The 26770-nt window shown below is 37.8% G+C and overlaps 1 protein-coding gene across 4 annotated transcripts in view; it reads left to right on the forward strand.

The window, feature by feature from the left end:
• Nucleotides 1–684: 684 nt before the first annotated feature.
• The window catches only part of DLGAP5 (DLG associated protein 5), a 46367-nt gene continuing 20281 nt past the window's right edge, over nucleotides 685–26770 (forward strand). For 2 of the 4 annotated variants that reach the window (XM_025295487.3, XM_044924950.2), the window contains exons 1-11: nucleotides 685–855; nucleotides 4439–4677; nucleotides 10267–10460; nucleotides 15840–15902; nucleotides 16949–17033; nucleotides 17124–17243; nucleotides 18050–18120; nucleotides 22096–22370; nucleotides 23101–23225; nucleotides 23594–23723; nucleotides 26075–26160. In XM_025295487.3, the coding sequence (XP_025151272.3) occupies nucleotides 4440–4677; nucleotides 10267–10460; nucleotides 15840–15902; nucleotides 16949–17033; nucleotides 17124–17243; nucleotides 18050–18120; nucleotides 22096–22370; nucleotides 23101–23225; nucleotides 23594–23723; nucleotides 26075–26160 (1387 nt within the window). In that variant the 5' untranslated portion in view covers nucleotides 685–855; nucleotide 4439. The remainder of the gene's footprint in view (nucleotides 856–4438; nucleotides 4678–10266; nucleotides 10461–15839; nucleotides 15903–16948; nucleotides 17034–17123; nucleotides 17244–18049; nucleotides 18121–22095; nucleotides 22371–23100; nucleotides 23226–23593; nucleotides 23724–26074; nucleotides 26161–26770) is intronic. The other 2 variants (XM_006046039.4, XM_006046038.4) reach the window with 2 other exon arrangements.

Below are 26770 nucleotides of genomic sequence, written 5' to 3' on the forward strand. Positions count from 1 at the left end.
TTTTTAAAGTGACAGAAATCAAAAGAGTGAGCACCTAAACGCTGGGAGATTTAGCATGGGGCTTGAGGAACTCAAAGGTTATGAAAATGCTCTCATATCCTGACTGGGTGGTGGTTACACAGCTGATTACATTTAGCAAAACTCATCAGATTATACACCCAAAAAACCTATGCTTCTGAATGTAATTACTTTATATCTATTTTTTAATGTAGACGAGAAAAAAAAGACAAGTAACAAGTAATAAAACTAATAATGATTTAACGAGCAATTTGGTGCGATAATAAAACTTTCTTTAAAACTTTAAGCGAAGAAAATATTTCATTAAGTTCAGCTGATTTATGTAATTAAACAAGGACATTAAAAAGTCCTGCAAATAAAAAACAACAACAAAAAGCCCTGCAAATTCCGACTCCCCTCTCCTTCATCCTGTCCTTTCTCTGATACCAGCGAGGGCCAGGTAGCTGCCGACCGGACGCTAGCGTAGCCCACGGTCAACCACCAGCCACTCCCGCTCCTAGCCGGCCCAGACCTCCCACCGCTCCGCCCTTCGTCAATATAGCATCCCGGACACGCCCAAAGAGTCCGCTCACACCTACCCTTTGAATGGTCCGTTAACCTTTCAATCAATTCAAATATGTCAAGAAGCGAGCTAATAGCGCGCTTCGTCGAGGGGAAGAGGCGGGCACTTTTACCGGAAGTGTTGGTTAAAATACCTCCAATCAGCGGCTCTGTGCGGGAAGTTTGAATTTTGTCGATTCTTGCTGTAGACGTTCCTTCTTCGGAGGCGCGGTGGTCTTCCTGGACCAGAGAGTTCCTTTTAGTTTGGTTGAAGTTTAACGCTAGAAACTGCCTCAGGTAGGTAGTTGCTGGGTAGCTGGAGGAGGACACGGTTCGCTTCTTTCTAGAAGTTATAAAAGGGTCCGAGGACTGGCGGCAACGCTCTGAACTTCGCTTGGGGGAGGCTTCTTCTAGGACCTCATTACCTCTCCTTCCGGAAGCTGTTGACTCAGTCCTCCGAAAGAGTAAATATTTTTTGAGAAGACCTGTGTAGCAGCAGCATTTCGCCACCGGGGTGTAATTGGCATTTGGCCCCAACTTTATTCCAATAGCTCCTTACAGATTATGTGACAACTAAAAACGCTTGGGTTGACAATCCCTAGGCAAGCAAGACTAAGTAAGGCATTCTAGACTTTCAGGCTGGAAGAAACTCCAGTCAAGGGTAGAGAACTTAAATGTGTGTGAAGAGCCGGGCTGCGGGGCTGGGGATTTCAGGTCCACTACCTTTTAACAGTGCTTATGTGGGCAGTTAATTTACCTCATCTGTATAAGGGTAGTTATACTACCTTTTAGGATTTAGATGATAATAAAATATGCCTTCAGTGTTAGCCCTTTCTCGCTTTGCTGTGTACAATACAGTGCTATGCCGTATTTTAAATAACTAATACATAATTTTTATTTTTTCTTTAATAACTGCTTAATATTGTTGCAGGAAAAGCCAATTTTGACTCCAGGTTGGAACTGTTTCTTTGACTTGCTTTTCCGTTGCTTTTGTTATTATATATAATCATACATAATGGCCTGCTTCAGAGAATCCTACCCCTCTGCTTGACTCTTAAACTAAAATGCCTTTGTTCAGAACCCTAGACATGAGTGTGCCATCTTCTTGGTCAGCTCTGGGGAATAAAGTCCTTGCCTCGACACTTCATCTCCCCTTCATTGGCCTGCTGTGCAGCAAGGACAGCAAGTGTTCCATAGTATTTGTGAGAAGTGGTAAATCAAATAGTAGAGGAGAGTTCTTGATAAAAAGTACAGTTCTTTATCACTTCCTCTGGACCCTTAAAGGAGAATGTTTTTAGCATTCAGTTCAGTCGCTCAGTCCTGTCGGACTCTTTGTGACCCCATGGACTGCATCTTGTGAGGCTTTTCTGTCCATCACCAACTCCTGGAGCTTGCTCAAACTCATGTCCATCGAGTTGGTGATACTGTCCAACCATCTCATCCTCTGTCGTTCGCTTCTCCTGCCTTCAATCTTTCCAAGCATCAGGGTGTTTTCTAATGAGTCATTCAGGTCAGATGAATTCTCATATTTTATACTCTGTTGATTGCTTGAAATAGCATTTTAATTTGCCTCACTTCTTATGCAGATTTTTATGTGCAGTTTTCTAGGGTACTTTCTTTGTTATTCTTGTTGTTGAAGAGCACTGTGTGCTTATATATTTTTAAAATTCCTAGTGACAGACGTTCCATCCTTCCCTCGCCCTGTTTTCTTTTAAGTTGGCAAGACTCTTTGGAGAATTGGTCCTTTTTCTCCAGTTTGGCTTAGTTGTTCTCTCCACTAGTTATTTAGGTGAGGCTCTTAGATTTTCCAGTTTCCTTTATTCTCTTCCTCAGTTGGAGCCTGGTAGGCTACAGTTGATGGGGTTTCAAGAAGTCTGACAGGACTGAGTGACTTCACTTTCACTTTCATTTGGATCCACAGTTTCTTAGAACCCATGACATCATCTTTCTTGTTCTCTCTTGTTTTACTTCAATACATTCTCAGGGTTCTTTCTAAGAAAGGAGTATATGCCAAATAAACTATATGACTTCTTGTATGGCTAAAAGAATTTTATTCTGTCTCACCAAAGCAAAGCATATGGTTATCCTTCTACATCATTATGGTACTTCTGGAAACCCTTTTTTCTCAATCTCATATTTGACTGCCTATTTATCTTCTCTAACTATATAATATGCATCTTGTGGGTTTTTTTTTTGTTTTTTTTTTTTTTTTCTTCTGGGTTGAGAAAAAGTGCCAGGCTGCCTGCATTCATCATCAGATCAGATCAGTCTCTCAGTCGTGTCCAACTCTTTGCGACCCCATGAATCACAGCACGCCAGGCCTCCCTGTCCATCACCATCTCCCGGAGTTCACTCAAACTCACGTCCATCGAGTTGATGATGCCATCCAGCCATCTCATCCTCTGTCGTCCCCTTCTCCTCTTGCCCCCAATCCCTCCCAGCATCAGAGTCTTTTCCAATGAGTCAACTCTTTGCATGAGGTGGCCAAAGTACTGGAGTTTCAGCTTTAGCATCATTCCTTCCAAAGAAATCCCAGGGCTGATCTCCTTCAGAATGGACTGGTTGGATCTCCTTGCAGTCCAAGGGACTCTCGAGAGTCTTCTCCAACACCACAGTTCAAAAGCATCAATTCTTGGGTGCTCAGCTTTCTTCACAGTCCAACTCTCACATCTGTAGATGACCACAGGAAAAACCATAGCCTTGACTAGATGGACCTTTGTTGGCAAAGTAATGTCTGTGCTTTTCAATATGCTATCTAGGTTGGTCATAACTTTCCTTCCAAGGAGTAAGCGTCTTTTAATTTCATGGCTGCAGTCACCATCTTCAGTGATTTTGGAGCCCCAAAAAATAAAGTCTGACACTGTTTCCACTGTTTCCCCATCTATTTGCCATGAGGTGATGGGACCAGATGCCATGATCTTCGTTTTCTGAATGTGGAGCTTTAAGCCAACTTTTTCACTCTCCTCTTTCACTTTCATCAAGAGGCTTTTTAGTTCCTCTTCACTTTCTGCCATAAGGGTGGTGTCATCTGCATATCTGAGGTTATTGATATTTCTCCCAGCAATCTTGATTCCAGCTTGTGTTTCTTCCAGTCCAGCATTTCTCATGATGTACTCTGCATAGAAGTTAAATAAACAGGGTGACAAGATACAGCCTTGACGAACTCCTTTTCCTATTTGGAGCCAGTCTGTTGTTCCATGTCCAGTTCTACCTGTTGCTTCCTGACCTGCATACAAATTTCTCAAGAGGCAGATCAGGTGGTCTGGTATTCCCATCTCTTTCAGAATTTTCCACAGTTTATTGTGATCCACACAGTCAAAGGCTTTGGCATAGTCAATAAAGCAGAAATAGATGTTTTTCTGGAACTCTCTTGCTTTTTCCATGATCCAGCGGATGTTGGCAATTTGATCTCTGGTTCCCCTGCCTTTTCTAAAACCAGCTTGAACATCAGGAAGTTCACGGTTCACATATTGCTGAAGCCTGGCTTGGAGAATTTTGAGCATTCATCATCAGGGCAGTTAAGGCAACTATTCTGTATACTGTCCTTCACTTACTTTTCCCTATTTTCACCTTTACTTCATACATTTTGCAGTGTTCTCTATGATAAGCCTAGAATCTCTTGTTTATATTGGCTTGGCTTCCTGGACTTCACTTCACCTGTCAAACAGGTTCCTATTCAGAACCCCAAAATAGTTTGTAGTATCTTCTCTTTTGATAACTTTCTTCCCACTCTTAACTCACATGTATATTCCATTTTGTATTTTAACATTTTTATTTCAGAAAGCTCTGAAGTGGTATAGGAAGTGAACTGGAATCTTAAGTTTTTAAAATATAAAATGAAATTCCACGTAAGTTGGTCTTTCTCTCTTTTTCCTGACAGGATGTCTTCATCACATTTTGCCAGTTGGCACAGAAAGGATTTAAGTACTGACATGATTAGAACTAAAATTGCTCATAGAAAATCACTGTCTCAGAAAGAAAACAGACATAAGGAATATGAACGAAATAGACACTTTGGTTTGAAAGATGTCAACATTCCAACCTTGGAAAGTAGAAGTCTTCTTGAATTAGATGAGACATCTCAAGAGCTTGTTCCAGAAAAGGCCAGTATCAAGCCAAGTAAGTAGAGGTTGATTGTAATTTCAAGTGTTTGGAAGAGTAATATTTGAGAGTATTATTACCTCAGAAGAGTAGTTTAATATCTGAGGTTTAAAAAAACCCTGACCAGAAGAATGGAGTTTTGAAATAACATTCTAAATAACTGTGTTTTCTACAATTGCTGCTGCTGCTAAGTCGCATCAGTCGTGTCCGACTCTGTGCAACCCCATAGACGGCAGCCCACCAGGCTCCCCCGTCCCTGGGATTCTCCAGGCAAGAACACTGGAGTGGGTTGCCATTTCCTTCTCCAATGCATGAAAGTGAAAAGTGAAAGTGAAGTCGCTCAGTTGTGTCCAACTCTTCGTGACCCCATGGACTGCAGCCTACCAGGCTCCTCCGTCCATGGGATTTTCCAGACAAGAGTACTGGAGTGGGTTGCCATTGCCTTCTCCATTTCTACAATTAAGTACTGCCTATTTCTTTTCTTTTCTTTTTTTTTTTTTTTTAAGTACTGCCTATTTCAAGCAAAGACTGAACGTCCCTATCTAGGCTAATGCCATTCACCTATGGAGTATTATAACATTTTTTACCTATATGGCCTTATAGGAATCCTAATTTCTTACTTCTAGAGCTTAGGTAAGATAAACATTAACAAGATAAGTTAAAAAGGGTTATATAAAAATATAACCGATTATGAGAATTTGCATGCTGCAACTAAAAAAATATGGATATGCTTGATTGAAGTACCACAAAGTAAGGATACTAAATCAAAGTATTCATCCCTGTAGTTTGCCTAGAAGGATTTAGGGTGGTTAGGAGGGGAAGAACCAATTAAAAAAGAAAGGAATGATCTCAGCAAAAGATAAAGATAATAAAAATGAGTGTCTTAGAAGGCAAGGGATACTATTGAATAGAAGGAAGAGAACTGGAAAGTGGCATGCATTTGCAGAATGAGTCATTGGACTCCTGTTTAGTTGTGTTTATATAGCAGGTACTAGGAGCTAGATTGCAGTAAAACAAAGCAAAGATAAAGTTTGAAGAAATGGCAGAGAGAGATAAAGTCTTAGAAGTTTTATAGAGAAATGAGATGTCACATTGTTCTAAGTGTTCACTGCTTCAGTTTTTATCATTTTTCCAGAACCAGTGTAATGTTTGACACGCACAAGACACTCAACATATAAAGGTTAATTGCTTCTGTAAAAGGGAGAGGTGGGCTAAAACTATTTCTTCTAGATTTGTCATTTTTGTGATTCTAAAAGAAAGTGAGAGAAGAATTCGATTAATATGTTGTAGCGTTTTTGTTTTTGAGATGAAGTGGTGGTTTATGTTTGAAGATCAAAGAAAGTGGGTTGGTCGTTGAGGGGGGATAGAGTAAAGAATAACATCTGTTAGGAGTTCAGAGGAAATGAAAACTGGGTCATAGAACTGAATAAGATGGACTTTGAAGAAAGAACTGACATTTTCTGTGAGGAGAGGTGATGTTATTGCCTTCTGAGTTGTCTCTTTGCTTCTACTCGGACCCTCTCAAATACTTCATTCCTCAGCCAAAATCTTTCAAATTAAATTTAACTTTGTCAGTGTGCTATTAAAGTGTTTTTTATTCCTCATTTGCAAAGGCCTAGAGGTAGGAGCCGGAGAAGGCAATGGCAACACTCCAGTACTCTTGCCTGGAGAATCCCATGGGCGAAGGAGCCTGGTAGGCTGCAGTCCACGGGGTCACGAAGAGTTGGACACGACTGAACGACTTCACTCTCACTTTTCACTTTCATGCATTGGAGAAGGAAATGGCAACCCGCTCCAGTGTTCTTGCCTGGAGAATCCCAGGGACGGGGGAGCCTGGTGGGCTGCCATCTATGGGGTCTCACAGAGTCGGACACTACTGAAGCGACTTAGCAGCAGCAGCAGAGGTAGGAATGGGCCAGGTATGTTCCAGAGAAGGTGAATAGGGAAGCATGGCTGGAGAAAGCAAGCAAGTTCCCATAGAGCCCTGAGGGCCATCATTATAAGGACATTGGCTTTTACTCTGAAATATGAAATGTTTAATGGATTAATGAATGTTTCTCTGATTTACGATTTAAAGGCATCTCTTTGGCTACTGTGTTGAGAATAGATTGTGGCCACAGAGAGACCAGCTTGAAGACTGTTGCAATAATTTAGTACATGGTTGACCACAGTGGCGAAAGTGTGAAAGTGTTAGTCTCTCAGTCATGTCCAACTCTTGGCGACCCCATGGACTATAACTCACTAGGCTCCTCTGTCCTTGGAATTCTCCAGGCAAGAATACTGGAGTGGGTTGCCATTTCCTTCTCTGGGTATCTTCCGACCCAGGGATTGAACCTGGGTCTCCTGCATTGCAGGCAGATTCTTTACTGTCTGAGCCACCAGGGAAGCCAGAGTGGTAGCGGCAAAAATAGTTGGTTGAGTTCTGGATGTATTTTGAGGGTTGAACCAATATGATTTCTTAATGGATTCAATGTAGGGGTTGATAAAGAGAAGTCAAGGGAACTTCCCTGGAGGTTCAATGGTTCAAACTTCACTCTTCCACTGCAGGGGGTGAGGGTTTGATCCCCGGTAAGGGAACTAAGATCCCACATGCTGAGTGGCCAAAATGTTAAATAAATAAATATAGATGAGTAAGAAAGAGGAATCAAGATGATTCCAAAGTTTTTGGCCTGAGCACCTAAAAATATGCAGTGGCTATTTACTAAATTGTAAAGGACTGGGGGAGTGGTAAGATTAGAGTTCAGTGTTAGATGTAAAAGAGGAGATTTTGAAAAGGTAGTTGGATATCCAAGATGAGTTCAGAGGAGAAGTCTGAGCTAGATAAATAAATTCAGGTGTTGCCAATTTATACATGGTCTTTTGGTTTTTTAAATATTTATTTGTTTGGCAGTGCCGAGTCTTACTTGTAGCACTCAACCTTCAATCTTCCTTGGGGCATATGAGATCTTAGCTGTGGCATGTAGGATCTAGTTCCCTGATGAAGGTTCAAACCTGCATCCCCTGCATTGTAGGACAGATTCTTAACCACTGGAGTGCTAGGAAATCCCGTGGAATTTTTTTTCCTGAATATTTTCCATATGCAGTTGGATGAATCTGTGGATGTGGAACCCAGGAATATGGAGAGTCGACTGTAGAAAGGAAAGAAGTAGCATGCATTTTGTGTGCTGTTCCAGCCATATTCATTTGCACATTGCAGGTGGGAAGTCGACATAGAGAGGCCTTTAATTGGAATTGGGATTTTGCCAGAGTGAGAGAGGGGCCAAAAAGTTGAAGTAGTGATTATGATGATAAATCATGGACTCTAAATTGGATATGAAAACACTTGATGTGAGGGAGGTGAAAGACAGTGAAAATATGATCGTAGATCAGGAGCGTGTAGGTACGTCCTGGTGGAGCCAAAGAATTGTTGGAAAGATAAGATATCGTAATCAGAGAGTGGATTTCTTGAAATTGGGCTTATGAAGGACATATAGTATTCATCGATAATAATGAGGTCTCAAGTGCCTGGTTATCTCATGAATGAATACAGGTGTGACAGGAAATTGGTCCTCTGAGCCCTTGAAGTTTCTGGCAGGGCCTGGGTTGATCAGACCTCTCTCTCTTTGGCTGGTTAGTTGCATTTGACCACAAGCAGTGTGGTCTGTGAATGTTATTTTATGTGTGCATGACACGAGAAAGGTTGAAGTACTAGTATGGGTGTGATCATGGGAATGGGTACCTGAGATACAGTGGAAGAAAGATCACTGGAAGAAAGAACACCTAAGAATCAAGAAGCTAGGGTACTGGATGAGTCATCAAGATTTGTGCAAGAACAGTGATGGAGACAATGACAGTGAGCCACGAGCTAAAGCCTTCAAGGAAGGAGAAACAAACATGGAAACAGATTGAGATACTGGGTTAGATCTGATGACACAAAATGTAAAGCTGGGATCTTTAAATGGAGAAGAAGAAATAATCAGAAACCAACAATGAGGTCATCTCTCCTCTTCAGGTGCAGTGATACTCTAGTGTGGGAGAAAAAACAGTCAGCCTCATGAGAGGACAACTAGGGAAGCAGTGACTTCAGGGGAGAGCCAGGTTTCAGTTCAATCAAGAGCTGAGGGGAACCTTCAGAGAAGTCGAAGATAAAAGGGTTTGTTGGTGACTGACCACTTGATCATCTGTGTTTTTGCATATTCTGTACTCTGCCTGGGGTTTTCTTTTATTTAACAATTTTATCAAGGTCCAATTTATATACTATAAATTTCCCTCATTTTAAGTATATACCTTTTTGTAGTAAATTTATTCAGTTATGCAGTTATGTATGGATTATTTTTAATCCTTACCCAGGGGACAAACACTTACTTATTCCTCTGAACCCTTTTTAGGTATGCTGTCTTAAGGAAGCATTTCCTGATCTCTCCAGATAGCTGTTGTACTGATTCTTTATTATGGGCATTCTCTTTTTTGAAACTGTGTTCCCTTGAGCCCCTCAAGGGCAGACATTTTCTTACTTATTCTTCCTACCTAAAAATGTCTCACACATGGTACCCACTTATATTTTTCATATAAAAATGTTTCAACAAACATTATTGTATTAAATAAGCATTATATTGTAAAACACTTCATAGTTTAAAGAAACATAAGATTTATGTAGAAAACCTAAATTGAGCTAAACTGACAGGGAGCCTAAATATCAAAAGAAAGAAATAGTATTAGTTACCCCAAAATTCAGTGGCTTAAAACAATAAGTGTTTATTAATTTACACAGTTTTTGTGGGTCAGGAATTTAAGTGCAGCTTGGCTAGATGGTTCTGGAGACTGCAGTCAGGATGTTATCCAGGATGCATCTGAGGGCTTGACTGAGACTGGAGATCTGCTTCTACCATACTGTTTGATTATTGTAAAGGATTCACTTCTAAAGTGACGCATCCATGTGACCAGCAGGTCGATGCTGGCTTTTGGCAGGAGGCCTTAGTTCTTTGTCACGTGGACATCTCTATGGGGCTTTCTGAGTCTCCTAACAGTTCCACGTGGCCACTGGCATCCCCCCAGAGCAAGTTATCTAAGAGTGTATGCATATGTGCTAAGTTGCCTCAGTTGTGTCTGTTTGTGACCCTGTGGACTGTAGCCCTCAAGACTCCTCTGTCCATGGGGATTCTCCAGGCAAGAACGCTGGAGTGTGTTGCCATGCCCTCCTTCAGGGGATCTTCCCAACCCAGGATCTAACCTGCATAGTCATGGAGTTGTTCTCCATCATTTCCACAGTACTTTCTTGGTCACACAGGTCGGCCCTATTCAGATGGCAGGGGATGACACAAGACCCACTGACTGCCAGGAGGTGAGAATCACTGGACGTCAGCTTGGAGTCTGGTATCATAGAAGTTAATTAATTTAAAAGTGAACTAATACATCCCTAGACATAGCAAGCAATCAGATATTTGAACAAGTGAAGTCAAAAGAAATAGGAATATTAAAACAGAGGTGGAAATAAATTGAAGTGCTAAGAAATTAACAAGAAGTTACTAAAAGCACTTCTTAGCAACAGTTGAAGTTAGAAGTTAAGATATTTGCCTAACTTTCTATCTGAAATATTTTATATACTGTTTTTTCTTTTTTCCTACTTAGAGTCAACAAAAACTGTTGTCTTTGATCAACGAAAACAAATGCTCCAAAAATACAAAGAAGAAAAACAACTTCAAAAATTGAAAGAGCAGAGAGAGAAAACTAAACGAGGAGTATTTAAAGTGGGTCTTTATAGACCTGATATGCCTTGTTTTCTTTTCTCAATCCAGAATGCTATGAAAGCTGAGCCAAAAAAGGTTAGTATCCTAACTTGATACAGAGAAATAGTTGCTTTTAACTGGTATTTTCTTTAAGAGATTAGATGACTAAAATAATCATTTCCCTGAGTCCCCTAGTTGATAGGGGTGGGAATGACATAATAGTAACTCTGAAGATGAAAACAGAGTCTCTTGATGTAACTACTGGTAGGTTGAGATTGGATAAAACCAGGGGAGAGATTGGAAAAAACCTGGTAGAGTCAGGCTAAACAGTGAATGCTGTGCCAGAGTATTTGGTGTTTACCTTATAGGATATGCAGAGTTAAGGGAGGCTTATAAATGAGATTGTACCATTATCAAACTAATATTCAGGAAGATTACCTTGCCTTAAGGATTATAGTCTAGAAAGGCAAGCTTTTATAGATGGGAAGGCCAGTTGTGAATCATATATTATGACTATTCTCTATACATAGATTAGGTGAAATGAGATAAGTGGACTGGGCCATTGGTTTAAAAACAAGAAATAGGTTTAAGACATCTTTTTTCCTGAGATATAATTGACATTAATTTCAGGTGTGCAACATAATGAGTCATTATTTGTATGCGTTATAAGATGACCACGGTAATTAGTCTAGTTAACATCTATCACCACACATAGTTAAACAAGTTTTTTTCTCGTGATGAGAACATTTAAGGTCTACTCCTGACAATGTTCAAACGTACAGTATAGTATTATTAACTGTAGTCACCATGCTGAATACTATATTCCCAGGACTGACTTATTTTTAAAACTGGAAGTTTGTACTTTTTGACTATATTCACCCTTTTTGCCCAGCCTGCACCTCTGGCAACCACCAGTCTGGTTTTTGTTTGTTTTTTTTAAGTTTAGTTTAATTTATTTGGCTGCACTGGGTCTTTAGTTATGGCACATGCAGGGTTGTTGATCTTTGCTGTGGCATGTGGGATCTTTAGTTGTGGTATTCCAACTCTTACCGGTAGCATGCCAGATCTAGTTCCCCAACCAGGGATCGCAACTGGGCCCCCTGCATTGGGAACACAGAGTCTTAGCCACTGCACCCTCAGGGAAGTCCCTTACCAGTCTGTCCTTTATTTAGGAGGTTGGGTTTTTTTATTATTATTTGTTTAAACTTCCAAATATAAGTAAGGTCATATGGTATTTGTCTTTCTCTGGCTTATTTGTTTAAACTTCCAAATATAAGTAAGGTCATATGGTATTTGTCTTTCTCTGGCTTATTTGTTTAAACTTCCAAATATAAGTAAGATCATATGGTATTTGTCTTTGTCTGACTTATTTCACTTAGCATAATGCCCTCAATGTCCATTCATGTTGTCACAAAAGGCAACATTTCCTTCTTTTTTCATGGCTGAATAATAATAAAAACACACACAAATGGACTATTAGTTTCTTTATTCACTCATCCATTGATGGACACTTGGCTATTATAAATAATGCTGCAGTGTACATAGGGGTACATATATCTTTTTGAGTCAGTGTTTTCATTTTCTTTGGATAAGTACCCAGAACTGGAAATGCTGGATCATATGATAGTTCTAGTTTTAATTTTTTGAGGGTCTTCCATACTGTTTTCCATACAGGCTGCACCAATTTACATTAACAACAACAGTAGTAGGGCTCCCTTTTCTCCATATCCTCACCAACGCTTATTATTTCTTGTCTTTTTGATAATGGCCTTTCTAACAGGTGTCATATAAGACATCTTAAGAGATAAATTTGACAGGACTGGGGACCTCAAGTAAGTAGTGAGGGATAAAGGAAGTTGAAGAGTTAAAGATGACTGTTCTGAAGATAATAGTTTGAGCAATAATACAAGTTTTATAAAAGGCTTTAGGTTTGTCCACCTCAGTTCAACTAACTCAAATTCCTGTTTATTTTATGATTGAGTAATATTTCATTGTATGTAGGTACCATAACTTCTTAATCCATTCATTGTCAATGGACATCTAGGTTGCTTTCATGTCCTGGCTGTTGTAATTAAGTGCTTCAGTGAATACTGGGGTACATGTGTCTTTCTGAATTATAGTTTTCTCAGGGTATATGCCCATTAAGGGAATTGCTAGAAAAATAATACAGATGAATCTATTTTCAGGGCAGGAATAGAGATGTAGATGCAGAGAACAGACTGTGGATACAGCAGGGGAAAGAGGGGGATGAATTGAGAGAGGAGCATTGCAATATATACATTACCATGTTTGAAATAGATAGCTAGTAGGAGGTTGCTGTGTAACACAGGGAGCTCAGCCTGGTGCTTTGTGATAAACTAGGGGCTGGACGGGAGAGTCGGGTGGGAGGGAGGCTTAAGAGGAAGGGGATATGCATATACATATAGCTGATTCATGTATGGCAGAAACCAACACAACAATGTAAAGCAGTTACCTTCCAATTAAAAATAAATGTTAAAGAAAGAATGTATGGGAAAAAAATAATATTACAAACTTTGCTACTGCTAATAGAGATGAGGAAGGCAAGAAGAGGAATAAGCGTAAGTGGGTGAATATTAATAACCTTTCAAAAAAATCCTATTTGGAAATCAGGCTAGAGATTCATGCTAAGATGTGGATTTAGGATGTGATATTAGGAGTTTAAGTTGTAGGACTAAATGAAACCACTCCAGTAAGAATATGTACAATTATCTGAGTGAGGTCTAGAGAACAGCTTCAAGTGGGCAGCGATAGGTTGAAAAGGACTGATCAAATGGCAAGAGAATAAATGCTAAAGGGAGGGGTGACGTAAAGAGAATAATGAGCAAGTCAAGGATGAAGTTTGACATATACCCCAGTGTTCATTGCAGCACTATTTACAATAGCCACGACGCAACTTAGATGTCCATTGACAGATGAATGGATAAAGAAAATGTGGTATGTGTATATACAATGAAATATTACTCAGCCATAAAAAGGGGAAGATTTGAGTCAGTGGTAGTGAGGTAACAAGAGCCTGTTATACAGAATGAAGTAAGTCAGAAAGAGAAAACAAATATATTAATGCATTTATATGGAATCTAGAAAAATGGTACTGATGAACCTGTTTGCTGGGAAGAATTGGAGACACAGATGTAGAGAACAGACTTGTGGACACAGCAGGGGATGGAGAGGGTGGGATGAATTGAGAAAGTAGCATTGACATATATACACTGTCATGTGTGAAACAGATAGCTGGTGGGGAGTTGCTGTATAACCCAGAGAAACCAGCCAGGCGTGTTGTGATGACCTAGAGGGAGTGGCATGGGGGCAGAGAAGGGAGGCTCACGAGGGAGAGGAGATATATATATATGTGTGTGTGTATATATAATTAGGGTTGTTGTATGGCAGAAACCAACAACATTTGAAAGCAATTTTTCCTCCAATTAAAAAGTAAATTTAAAACTTAAACAAAAAAAGATGAAATTTGAACAGATCAGTTGGACTGTAGATTAGGTAGTCGGTGGTTTGCAATTTAAAGATACATATAAATAAACTCATTGACTATATACTCATTCCTGATTTAAGTAAGAATTGAACAATATAAAGCCCCAAGATACTGCTTCTATTTTAGGCCTCATGAATCTCAATAATTCATTTGACGGATCTTTGATTATTTACTCTGTATGATCTTAGGATAATGTAGAAGAGACCAAAATTAATAGAATGTAGTGCATGTGGAAAGATATAGATAAATATGTTCTATATATTAGAGGAAGGAGAGACTGTTTGCATTGGAGGAACATCAGAGAGGACATCTTGGAAGGGATTAGATTCAAGCTGTCTTTTCAAGAATATATAGGATGCCATTCATTGGTCTACACTGTAAACAACTTTTAAAATATGATAAGAAATATTGTGTTAAACAGTATGATTCAGTGAGGAGTCAATAATTGTTCTTCATTTTGTTCAGGCAATAGCCATTGCTGAATTTTAATCCCTTTAAGTACTGTTAAGAAAAGCCTGATTTCTTTAGCACTAGGTTTTCATTGAGATTTGGAGAAGAAAAATGACTTCTCATCTAGAGAAGTCTGATTATGCTTCTTAAGAAATTTTATAGAGTTGATAAATACCTTATAATTTTTTAGTCAGTCTTGCTCCTCAATTTTTCCCACATTTTTTGATCAGATCTCCATTTTCTTACTGACAATGAACAGCTGTGTAATCATGAGATTTGAAGGCAAATTGTCAAAGCTAGGGAAGTAAGCTGTACAGTATCTTTTCATAAACAGAAAAAAAAAGATCCTAATACTCAAGTTTGTTCATCTGTGTGCTCAGTTGCTCAGCTGTGTGTGACTCTTTATGACCCCATGGATTGTCATCCTCCAGGCTCCTCTGTCCATGGAATTTTCCAGACAAGAACACTGGAGCAGGTTGCCATTTCCTACTCCTGGGAATCTTCCCAGTTTGTTCATCTACCCCATTCCAAATATGTCCAGCTAATCATACTAATGAGGATCCTAATAACTTGGAAAATATGCTTTGAAATTTCTTCTTTCCTCATTGAAAAATATGAGTAAGTTTTGAAGCTATTAAATTAAACACATTTTAAATCAAACCAGAACCAGAAAAAAAAACACAGTAATTTAGGGAGTTCCCTGGCAGTCCAGTGGTTAGAACTCAGTGCTTTCACTGCTGGGGCTAGTATACAATCCCTTTTCAGGGAGCTAAGTTCCTGCAAGCTGTGCAGTATGGCCAAAAAAACCCACAAAAGTTAAAAAAAACAAACAAACAGTAAGTTAGCAAGTATCTTTTAGCTGTAAATGATTAATATAAAAATATAAAATTTTTTTTAATTTTATTTTATTTTTAAACTTTACATAATTGTATTAGTTTTGCCAAATATCAAAATGAATCTGCCACAGGTATACATGTGTTCCCCATCCTGAACCCTCCTCCCTCCTCCCTCGCCATTCCCTCCCTCTGGGTCGTCCCAGTGCACCAGCCCCAAGCATCCAGTATCGTGCATCGAACCTGGACTGGCAACTCGTATCATACATGATATTTTACATGTTTCAATGCCATTCTCCCAAATCTTCCCACCCTCTCCCTCTCCCACAGAGTCCATAAGACTGTTCTATACATCAGTGTCTCTTTTGCTGTCTCGTACACAGGGTTATTGTTACCATCTTTGTAAATTCCATATATAAATTTAAAATATAAATATTTTTTATTTATAACTTTAAAATGAGAACTTTGGACTTCCCTGGCAATCCAGGGATTAAGACTCCGGAGCTTCCAATTCAGGAGGTGAGGGTTTGACCCCTGCTCAGGGAACTAAGATCCCACATGCAATGCTGTGCAACCGCTCAAAAATAAATATATAAAATGGGAGCTTTATTTCATGAGACATGGAAATAAATTTTGCACTTTATTTAATATATTTTTTAAACTTTATCTTCTTTTGACTGTTTTAAGGATGTTCCATCTTCTGTACGGATTACAAGGTCAAAGGCCAGAAACCAAATGGAGCTGACTAAGGTATAGTTGGTAGTTTAGTAGGTCACTGTTACTAAAATGACAAACTGTACTTTTTTTCCTGAGTAAGTAAATTTATTTTTAATTTAATATCAGCTTTAAGCAATAATGATTATTTTACCAGAGTTAATAGTACCAAAATAGATGCTGCTATATGGTGACAGAGCAGATTTGGCTACATGCCAAGGAAACAATCACTTAAAATATTTTGCACAGACATCCTTTATGAGATCTATACTAAACTCTGACACATTCTTTTTTATTAACTGGGCTTTTATTATGTATCCCATGTCACCATGAAGCACAAATAGAAATATAAAGCACATAGGGTGAGTTTTATAAATTTATGGGTCTTCCAAACACTGTTATGGATAAAGTTACTAGGAGGATTACTAAAGTCAAGTGGGCAGGGAGAAAAATAGTGTGCTTCTTTGTCAGGTGAGGAAGCTATTTCAGGTAGTTACTGAATTTGAGTGACTGTCACATTCCTCTAGGCTCTAGGATATAATAGTGAATAAAACAAACAAAATTTCCTGTTTTCAAGGACTCCACATAAGAGATAGTGTTAAAGAAAAAAAAAGAACCATGTAGTGTGTCAGATGGTCAAAAGTATGGGGGAGATGAAAGAAAAGAAAGAACGGAGATGGAGAGTTTTGAAGTAGGTGTAGGGGAGAATTTTGATCATGCCTCACTGAGTTGGTGGCAGTTTAAATGCAGTCTTTCAAGAAGTCGATGTGTGAATTGTGGGGAAGAGCTGTCTTCCAGGGGAGGAATTTTCTAGATAAAAAGATGCCTGTTGTGTTTAAGGTCTCAGAAGATTAAAGTCAGTTATTTTTTTAATGGTTTTTCTAAATTCTGGGATTCTGAAAAAGTTTTTTAGGAAATTTATGTAATGGAAAACTTGTTTCTTCATCTCATTTAGGGTAGTGGATTTTTTGCTGGTTCGTTTACAGTATCAGATTTCAAATGTCAGTTTACACCTTAAAAATGTGGTGGTTTGGTTCATTATGCAATTAAATCACCTAATTTATACCTTATCTTTTAAATAGAGTGGTAATGGGATTGATGTTCGAGTAATCCGACCTGGTCAAAGACAGACTTCTGAGAAGAAAGTGTTGGACAAAGAGAAAAAAGGTAGAAGTATTAGCAATTTTTGTAAGTTCTGATATTGCCACAATAATTTAAAACCACCAAAAGCATTCGGTTTTATTTTTTTTCTCGCAGCTGTACAACCTGTAATGCTGCCAATGAGAATGACTCGATCATCTACTCAAGCAGCAAAGCAGATTGTCAAAGAAATCCCGTCTACAGCAGCAAGAAAGCCAGAGACAAGGGCTATTAATGGTAAGAACAATTTCTTGATCAGTGACTGAACTAGGATTATGTTGTGATCCTTGAGGGTTTTTGTGTTCAGTTTTTAAGATAATTATATACTTCTTTGAGTAGGACAGGAGGAAATGGGAGATTCTAACTCCTGAAGGCAGGTTTTGTGCCCTGATATCCTGTCAGCACACAGTGGATGCTCAAATGTTGAAATGCTGAATTGGTGTAAGCAGTGATTCAAAGTGAAAAATTAATAGCCCCAATAAATTACAGTCCATCCATTTGGTGGATTGAAGTGTAATCATTTAAGAACAAGGTGTGAAAAAACACTGAATGACATGGTTAATGATATTAAGTGGGCAAAGAGAAACAGGTAAAACCCTGAACAGTATGATTGAAATTCTATAATGAAATAAGTATGTGAATGTGAACTTTGGAAAAACATATTCTGAAGTGTCAACAGTGATTACCACTGAAGTAATGTAAACTTTAGAAAAAATTTTGGTTTTGTGCTTTTTACAATTTTTTCTAATTTTCTATAATAAATATGTATTTTATATTTAGAGGCAAAAGGTAAAATACCTTAACACCTTTTGTTTTCTTTTGTTTTGTTTTGAAAACAGATGGCCTATATGTGAAACAGGAAATTTCATCTGTTTTTATCCTATTTTCTAATATTTTTAATCATAATGTCCTTTAAACTGTACATTTCTATTAAGCCTTTTTTCCTTTCCCAAATTACCTAGTACTTTTTTTTTGACTTGTACTTTTAATGCAGCATTTTTTTATCTAGTCAAAATGAGTGTCTTATTTCACTTTTATTTTAGATAATGAAGCAGACAGAAAGGCACCAAATCAAGGAAAACCTGCCAAAAAGATAGGAACAAAACCTGACAAGGTAGAGTATAAACATCTGTTTATCTCTAGATACTTTGAAAATCTCATTGCTACTTTCATAAAATGGAAATTAAGCATATAGAACTGCTTCAAGAAGTTGACTTGCCATGTGTCTTAAAACCTCTTGAACCATAAAGAAGCATCAGGAGGCTTTACTTGTTGTTTTTCAGGTGTCTTATCCTCAGAGTTTTATAGTTAGAGAAAGCATAATTTGGTTATCAGGAAATAGAGAAAAGTGATAGAAACACAGCTGACAGAAACCTTCATGTGGGAACTAGCTAAGAGGATGGAGTAGGGTGAAATGTATTGACTCTGAATTCAGTTAAGCCTGAGTCTGAATATTGTCCTATTAGCTATATAACCCTGGGCAAGTTATGAATTTGTTTTCCCATCTCCAACACATAATACCTACATAAGAGTAGTTTTAAGAACTAAGTACTCTAATGTTTCTGACAGTGTCTAGCATAGTACCTTATAGGGTCTATAGAAAAGAGTCACCATTTTGAGGCCCCAATGCCTTGGTTTATAATCAGTGCTATGTTTCCTTAACCTTAAAAAAGAAAGTTATACCAAAGTAAAGAAATGTGGCTATGTTGTACAGCAGAAACTAATACAACATTGTAAAGTAATTATACTCCAGTTAAAAATTAAAAAAAAAAAAGAAATGTGGCTAGATTTTTAACTGAAAATTAAAAATCAGAAATGTAAAATCCTCTAAAAATTTTGCTTGTATGGGTGGGTGAAATGTTTAAAGGTTGTCAAAAGTTACAAACTTCCAGTTACAAAGTAAGTATGGTCTGGGGATGTAATAAGCAACATGGTGACTGTGGTTAATAATACTGTGTTGTATATTTGAAAGTTGCTAAGAGGATATAGGTCATAAGATTCTCATCATAAGAAAAGAAATTGTAACTATGGTGACAGATGTTCATAGACTTATTATGTAGATCACTATGCAATACATACAAATGTCAAATCATTATGTTGCATGCCTAAAACTAGTATCAGTTTTTTTTTAACAAAAAACCAAATAATTAAATTGACAAAATAAGCTTCACATTATATTTGGTTAATCTCACTGTGTCACATTGAAAAATATTTTTCTCATCAGTTCAGTTCAGTTGCTCAGTCATATCCGACTCTTTGCGACCCAATGAATCGCAGCACGCCAGGCCTCCCTGTCCATCACCAAGTCCCGGAGTTCACTGAGACTCACGTCCATCGAGTCAGTGATGCCATCCAAGCCATCTCATCCTCTGGCATCCCCTTCTCCTCCTGCCCCCAATCCCTCCCAGCATCAGAGTCTTTTCCCATGAGTCAGCTCTTTGCATGAGGTGGCCAAAGTACTGGAGTTTCAGCTTCAGCGTCATTCCCTCCAAAGAAATCCCAGGGCTGATCTTCTTCAGAATGGACTGGTTGGATCTCCTTGCAGTCCAAGGGACTCTCGAGAGTCTTCTCCAACATCACACTTCAAAAGCATCAATTCTTTGGCGCTCAGCCTTCTTCACAGTCCAACTCTCACATCCACACATGACCACAGGAAAAACCATAGCCTTGACTAGACGGACCTTTGTTGGCAAAGTAATGTCTCTGCTTTTCAATATGCTATCTAGGTTGGTCATAACTTTCCTTCCAAGGAGTAAGCGTCTTTTAATTTCTTGGCTGCAGTCACCATCTGCAGTGATTTTGGAGCCCCCCAAAATAAAGTCTGACACTGTTTCCACTGTTTCCCCATCTATTTCCCATGAGGTGATGGGACCGGATGCCATGATCTTCGTTTTCTGAATGTTGAGCTTTAAGCTAAATTTTTCACTCTCCACTTTCACTTTCATCAAGAGGCTTTTTAGTTCCTCTTCACTTTCTGCCATAAGGGTGGTGTCATCTGCATATCTGAGGTTATTGATATTTCTCCCGGAAATCTTGATTCCAGCTTGTGTTTCTTCCAGTCCAGCGTTTCTCATGATGTACTCTGCATAGAAGTTAAATAAGCAGGGTGACAATATACAGCCTTGACGAACTCCTTTTCCTATTTGGAACCAGTCTGTTGTTCCATGTCCACTTCTACCTGTTGCTTCCTGACCTGCATACAAATTTCTCAAGAGGCAGGTCAGGTGGTCTGGTATTCCCATCTCTTTCAGAATTTTCCACAGTTTATTGTGATCCACACAGTCAAAGGCTTTGGCATAGTCAATAAAGCAGAAATAGATGTTTTCCTGGAACTCTCTTGCTTTTTCCATGATCCAGTGGATGTTGGCAATTTGATCTCTGGTTCCTCTGCCTTTTCTAAAACCAGCTTGAACATCAGGACGTTCACGGTTCACATATTGCTGAAGCCTGGCTTGGAGAATTTTGAGCATTACTTTACTAGCATGTGAGATGAGTGCAATTGTGCAGTAGTTTGAGCATTCTTTGGCATTGCCTTTCTTTGGGATTGGAATGAAAACCGACCTTTTCCAGTTCTGTGGCCACTGCTGAGTTTTCCAAATTTGGTGGCATATTGAGTGCAGCACTTTCATAGCATCATCTTTCAGGATTTGAAATACCTGGAGTAACAGGCAAATTTGGCCTTGGAATACGGAATGAAGCAGGGCAAAGACTAATAGAGTTTTGCCAAGAAAATGGACTGGTCATAGCAAACACCCTCTTTCAACAACATAAGAGAAGACTCTACACATGGACATCACCAGATGGTCAACACCAAAATCAGATTGATTATGTTCTTTGCAGCCAAAGATGGAGAAGCTCTATACAGTCAACAAAAACAAGACAGGGAGCTGACTGTGGCTCAGATCATGAACTCCTTATTGCCAAATTCAGACTTAAGTTGAAGAAAAAAGGGAAAATCACTAGACCATTCAGGTATGACCTAAATCAAATCCCTTATGATTATACAGTGGAAGTGAGAAATAGATTTAAGGGACTAGATCTGATAGATAGAGTGCCTGATGAACTATGGAATGAGATTCGTGACATTGTACAGGAGACAGGGATCAAGACCATCCCCATGGAAAAGAAATGCAGAAAAGCAAAATGGCTGTCTGGGGAGGCCTTACAAATAGCTGTGAAAAGAAGAGAAGCGAAAAGCAAAGGGGAAAAGGAAAAATATAAGCATCTGAATGCAGAGTTCCAAAGAATAGCAAGAAGAGATAAGAAAGCCTTCCTCAGTGATCAATGCAAAGAAATAGAGGAAAACAACAGAATGGGAAAGACTAGAGATCTCTTCAAGAAAATTAGAGATACCAAGGGAACATTTCATGCAAAGATGGGCTCGATAAAGGACAGAAATGGGATGGACCTAACAGAAGCAGAAGATATTAAGAAGAGGTGGCAAGAATACACAGAAGAACTGTACAAAAAAGATCTTCATGACCCAGATAATCACGATGGTGTGATCACTGACCTAGAGCCAGACATCCTGGAATGTGAAGTCAAGTGGGCCTTAGAAAGCATCACTATGAACAAAGCTAGTGGAGGTGATGGAATTCCAGTTGAGCTCTTTCAAATCCTGAAAGATGATGCTGCGATTTTTCTCATAGGATAAGTTTATTTATAATCAAGGTTATTGTAAAAGAGGATTTGTTACTTGACAATAATAGTCGTCCAATAAACACTGGATTTCTGATTCTCAAATCATTGTAATTATCCACATAATTTAAATTAAAAAATGGATATTTGTCAGTTGGGTAATTTTTCCACCTTAATTTTCATGTATCTTATTTTGCCATAATACCTCAAACTTATTATTTAGTCTTTTTAATGAGGATTGGTTCTCTCTCTCTGGATCCTAACAATGGTTTAGTTAGCTGGTTTCATTTTTACTGATTTCATATTTGCATTTAACTGTATTTATTTTTCTTTCTTAAATTATATTCATGGGACACATATCTCAACTCTAATATTTTCAGACCTGTAAAAATTGGCTTGACTATATCCCCAGGAGAGAAATTCTCACTCTTTTCTGTTTCCTTCCATCCAGGTCATTTCTTTTAAAGTTGATAATGAAGAAAATACTTTGGATTCACAAACCAGTGCCACAAATGGAATGAATCCAGATGGAGTCTTATCAAAAATGGAAAATGTATCTAAGACAAACAGTGCAAAAATGAAAGGGAAGAATTCCTTTGCACCCAAAGATTTTACATTTCAGCCACTAGATGGTCTGAAGACCTATCAAGTAACACCTATGACTCCCAGAAGTGCCAATGCTTTCTTGACACCCAGTTATACCTGGACCCCGTTAAACACAGAAGTGTAAGAATTTAAAGTTAATAATGAATTCTTTGCTAAGATGGTTAACAATCACCTTTCTTAGATTTGGCATGTGCTTTTTAAAGGTTAATGTTTAGTTAGTAAATTATGTTAATTATAAATCATGAAAATTTGGTCTTTTAAAAAAATTCTTCAGAAGGGTACAGTAATGTACTAGACAGTTTTACTATTTCTTATACATTGTTTTTATCTGTATTTTCATGGTACTCTTTGTGGGGTTTTTTTGCTTTTAATGGGTGATCTTTTTATAAAGACTTAGAAATAAATTTTTAGAAGAAAGAAACTGTAATACTGTAGCTCAGAAATGGTGGGGTTTTTTGTCTTTTTGCTAAGTGTTACTTTAGAAAAATTACTTCTAAAGACAAAAATAATTAACTTGCAAAGTGAGGGAAAATCAGTTGGAATCTTTAATAGAAACAGCATGGTTATTTTGCAAAGACTGGCTGGTAGCAAATTTACTAGAAACTGCTCAGCAGCATGCAAGACTCTAGAGTGCTTATGTTCCATGAAGAGATCTTTGTAATCTTTGGATCTCGTAAGTAGTAAAGACAGACATTCCCACTAGAGGTGTTTAAATGTGTCCAGAAAAGACACATTTAAAAAAATTAGAAACATTTCTATTTAATCCCAGATTTTTAAAAAGCAACATCATTTTGAAATCCTTCATATGAGGCTTATGTTTTAAGAAGTATATTTTTACTATTGTTTTTAGTGATAAGACTGAAGCAACAAAAGAAATCTTGGCACAAAAATGTAAAACTTTCTCTGCCAAAACAGTACCTCAAGATTCAAGTAAATCACAGTGTCCTTTGGGTTCTTTAACAGTTTGGAATAAAGGTATTGAATTTTAATTAATTTTTGACTTGCTTTTCTGAATTGTGATTTATCAGGTTTATTAGGCCCTTTTCAACATATAGCCCAGGAATGTGATCTCAGGGTCAGGAAAGATGTGAAGACATGGGGAAAGATATCTGGAGAGAGAAAGAGTTGGAATGAGGAGTACAGACTGAGAAATAAATGTAACTTTGAAGAGATGAATATTGGGAGGCACTTTAGAGATACGTGGTGAATCGAATCTTTAAGTCAGAGATAAAATTTGAAAATTCACATTGAAAAAATTGGAAGATTTAAACAGATTTGTCTTGTAGGGGACATCATTTTGTGAGTGGCTGCTTTGAAATTTATATGTAATGTTTTCTTTATAGAATATGTCTCAAATAAAAATGAAACTACTAATGAAAATTCAAATGGCCTTTCAGTAAAAGAAGAAGTCCCATCACTTAAAGTAAATGAAGATCAGCTATCTCAGCCACAACATGATGTGCCGTATTTCAGGTTTGTCCATTTGTTCCTAGTATAAGAATTTTGTATTCATGTGTAGACAATTAAAACCAAGATTAAACTATTTTTAGCCTGAATGTAATAGATGAATTGGGGGAAACTGAATTCCGGTGATTTTCAATTATCTTTTAAATTTTAATATTTTTTTTTTTCACTAACTAGTTCCCAATTCAAAAGGTAGTAAAAGATACAAGTGAGGAGTCTTTTTCCCAAATCTGTTTCATAGAGGGGATAGTTCAAACCTTCCACAGAGGCAAGTGTTATTCATTTCTTGTGAATACTTCCAGAGTTAGATAATGCATATGTAGAATAACAAACATATTTTTTCTTTTTTTTTTAATATAAACAATAGCATGCTGTTTTGTTTCATGTAATGTTAACTGTAACAGACATTCCATTTTAGTACTTAAAGAGCTTTCTCATGTTATTTTGAGTATGTGTTTTCTAAAGGCCGCACTGCTGCTGCTGCTACTAAGTCGCCTCAGTCATGTCTGACGCTGTGCGACCCCTTAGACGGCAGCCCACCAGGCTCCCTGAGATTCTTCAGGCAAGAACACGAGTGGGTTGCCATTTCCTTCTCTAAGGCATGAAAGTGAAAAGTGAAAGTGAAGTCGCTCAGTCGTGTCCGACTCTTAGCGACCCCATAGACTGTGGCTCACCAGGCTCCTCCATCCATGGGATTTTCCAGGCAAGAGTACTGGAGTGGGGTGCCATTGCCTTCTCCAAAGGCCGCACAGTATCCAATAATATGGATATTCCACAATTTACTGAATAAGTCCCTGTTGCTGATTATTTACATTGGGTTCAATCTAGTACTATTATAATCAAAGTTGCAGAGAACAACCTTGTATATATTTCAGTTCTCTCATGTGCAAATATATGAGGACCTCAGTTTGCATCCCCTCCAGCATGGTATGGGAGTTCCTATTTTCTCATACCTCCCCACCCCCTAAAGAACCAAATTAAAGTTTATTTAAAAAAAAAAAAAATAGGAGGCTCAGTGGCCTGTCAACTCATGAGATAGGATTATGTTTCTCTAACTCTGAATTGAAAATTAAGTTCCTGTTTGGGGAACTTCAACATGTCACCTAAATGCCTTGGAAACATATCAGAGGCGTGCATTTTGAAAAAGGCCTTTATATTCTACATCATACAGAAAATTATTATATCTTACAATTTTTGAATGAATATAGCAATAAAATTCCCATACCATTTCCAGTACAATATTAACAGTTTTTGAACTTTACCAATCAAATAAATAAAAATATTATCTTACTCTAGTTTTATTTATTTTTTATTTATTTTTCCTTTTTTTGGCATGAGATCTTAGTTCCCTGACCAGGGATCAAAACTTCAGAGTCTTGAGCACTGAGATGCCAGGCAATTCCCTTTACTCTTGTTTTAATATTCATTCCTCCTCTCATGAATGAGTATCTTTTTATATGTTTGGGAACCACTTCAGTTGTTTTTAGAGTATAATGTTTTGGTATTGTAAGGTCTTTTAGAGGTTAACTAGTTTACTATATTGTTCAGCTGAGACACTGAGATGATAAGCAATTTACCCAATTAAATAATGTCAGATCTAAGTCAGGTCTCCTTTCTCATTTATTAAGCTGTTCTCTGTTGCCATTGATTTAAACAGCTGAATTTGTCTTCTAAGAAAAACTATCCTCAGTTTTCCTGCTCAGATGTTTTTGTGAAGAAACATGCTGCTGCTGCTGCTGCTGCTAAGTCGCTTCAGTCGTGTCCGACTCTGTGCAACCCCAGGGTTTCTTAACCTTGGCGCTATTGACATTTTAGGCTGCATAATTCCTGTTGTGGGGTCTTCTGCATTATAGGTTGTTTTGTAGCATCCCTGGCCAGCAGCACTCCTCTATTTCATGATAATCAAAAATTATTCTAGAGAGTGCCAAATGCTGCCTGGTAGGAAAAATTGACCCCAGTTGAGAATGTCACTGTCTTTGGATAAGCAAAGCCAAGTAGAATCTGTAAGCCTTTATCACTGTAATTTGGGACTTACAGTTTTTAGCTTCATCTTACTCACTCTTGGCAATTGGGTTCGTCATAGTTCCATGGAAAATAGCTAAGAGCAGAACTAAGGAATGTCTGATTCTTTCTGCTCAGGGTTTGAAAAATAAGAACAGAAATAACTGGAAATATTAACTTGAAAAATGGGCTCTTAGCATTAACCATCCACTTAAGTTTTAGGTGTATAAGGATGGACATGGAATATCAGTATATATTCATGGATTTTAATATATCTCAGTTCATAAAACAACTAAGCATCACTCTAGGAAATCAATGTTGTGTAAGTGTCGTAGTGCTGATGTGTGTCATCATTGTAGAAATATTCTCCGGTCAGAAACTGAGAAGTTAACGTCACACTGCCTTGAGTGGGACAGGAAACTTGACTTGGACATTCCAGATGATGGTGAGGGAACACTTGTTTTTTTTAATGTCTTAGCTTTGTTTATTTTAATATGGTTGCATTTACCTGAAACATAAAAATCTAGTGTTGTCCAACTTTATAGTTTCATTGTTATTCAAAATAGCAAGAATTTTCCATATGACATGTATGTTCACTAATATCTCTGTGCCAAAATGGTACCTAACTTAAAAGATGTAAGTAGTTAGAATATTGACTATCATTCCTGAGAGTTAGACATTTGCCAATTTTATTATTAAAATTTTTTTGCTATGATTCCATGAATGACAACTGTGTCTGATATTGCTTAATTATACAAAAATATTTTCTGAATGAAGATTACTTAAATCAATATGGATCACATTTTGTGAAAAATTCCATAATCTTGCCTATTCAGGAAAGCTGTTTAGAAAAAAAAGTCATTTGTGTGCTGCCAGCTCAAAGTCCTTAGATATTGATGTACAGTAAGTTGTTTAAGGTTTAATTCTTATAAAATACAAGGAGAGGTAGAATGCTTTGCTGTGTAGGTGTTGAGTATGAGAATGTATATTGCTAATTTTTAGCAGGATTTGAAACAGATAGTAAATGCTCTATATTTGTATGACAAAGTTTTATA

This window comes from Bubalus bubalis, chromosome 11 (genome assembly GCF_019923935.1).
Source record: "Bubalus bubalis isolate 160015118507 breed Murrah chromosome 11, NDDB_SH_1, whole genome shotgun sequence".
NCBI lineage: Eukaryota > Metazoa > Chordata > Mammalia > Artiodactyla > Bovidae > Bubalus > Bubalus bubalis.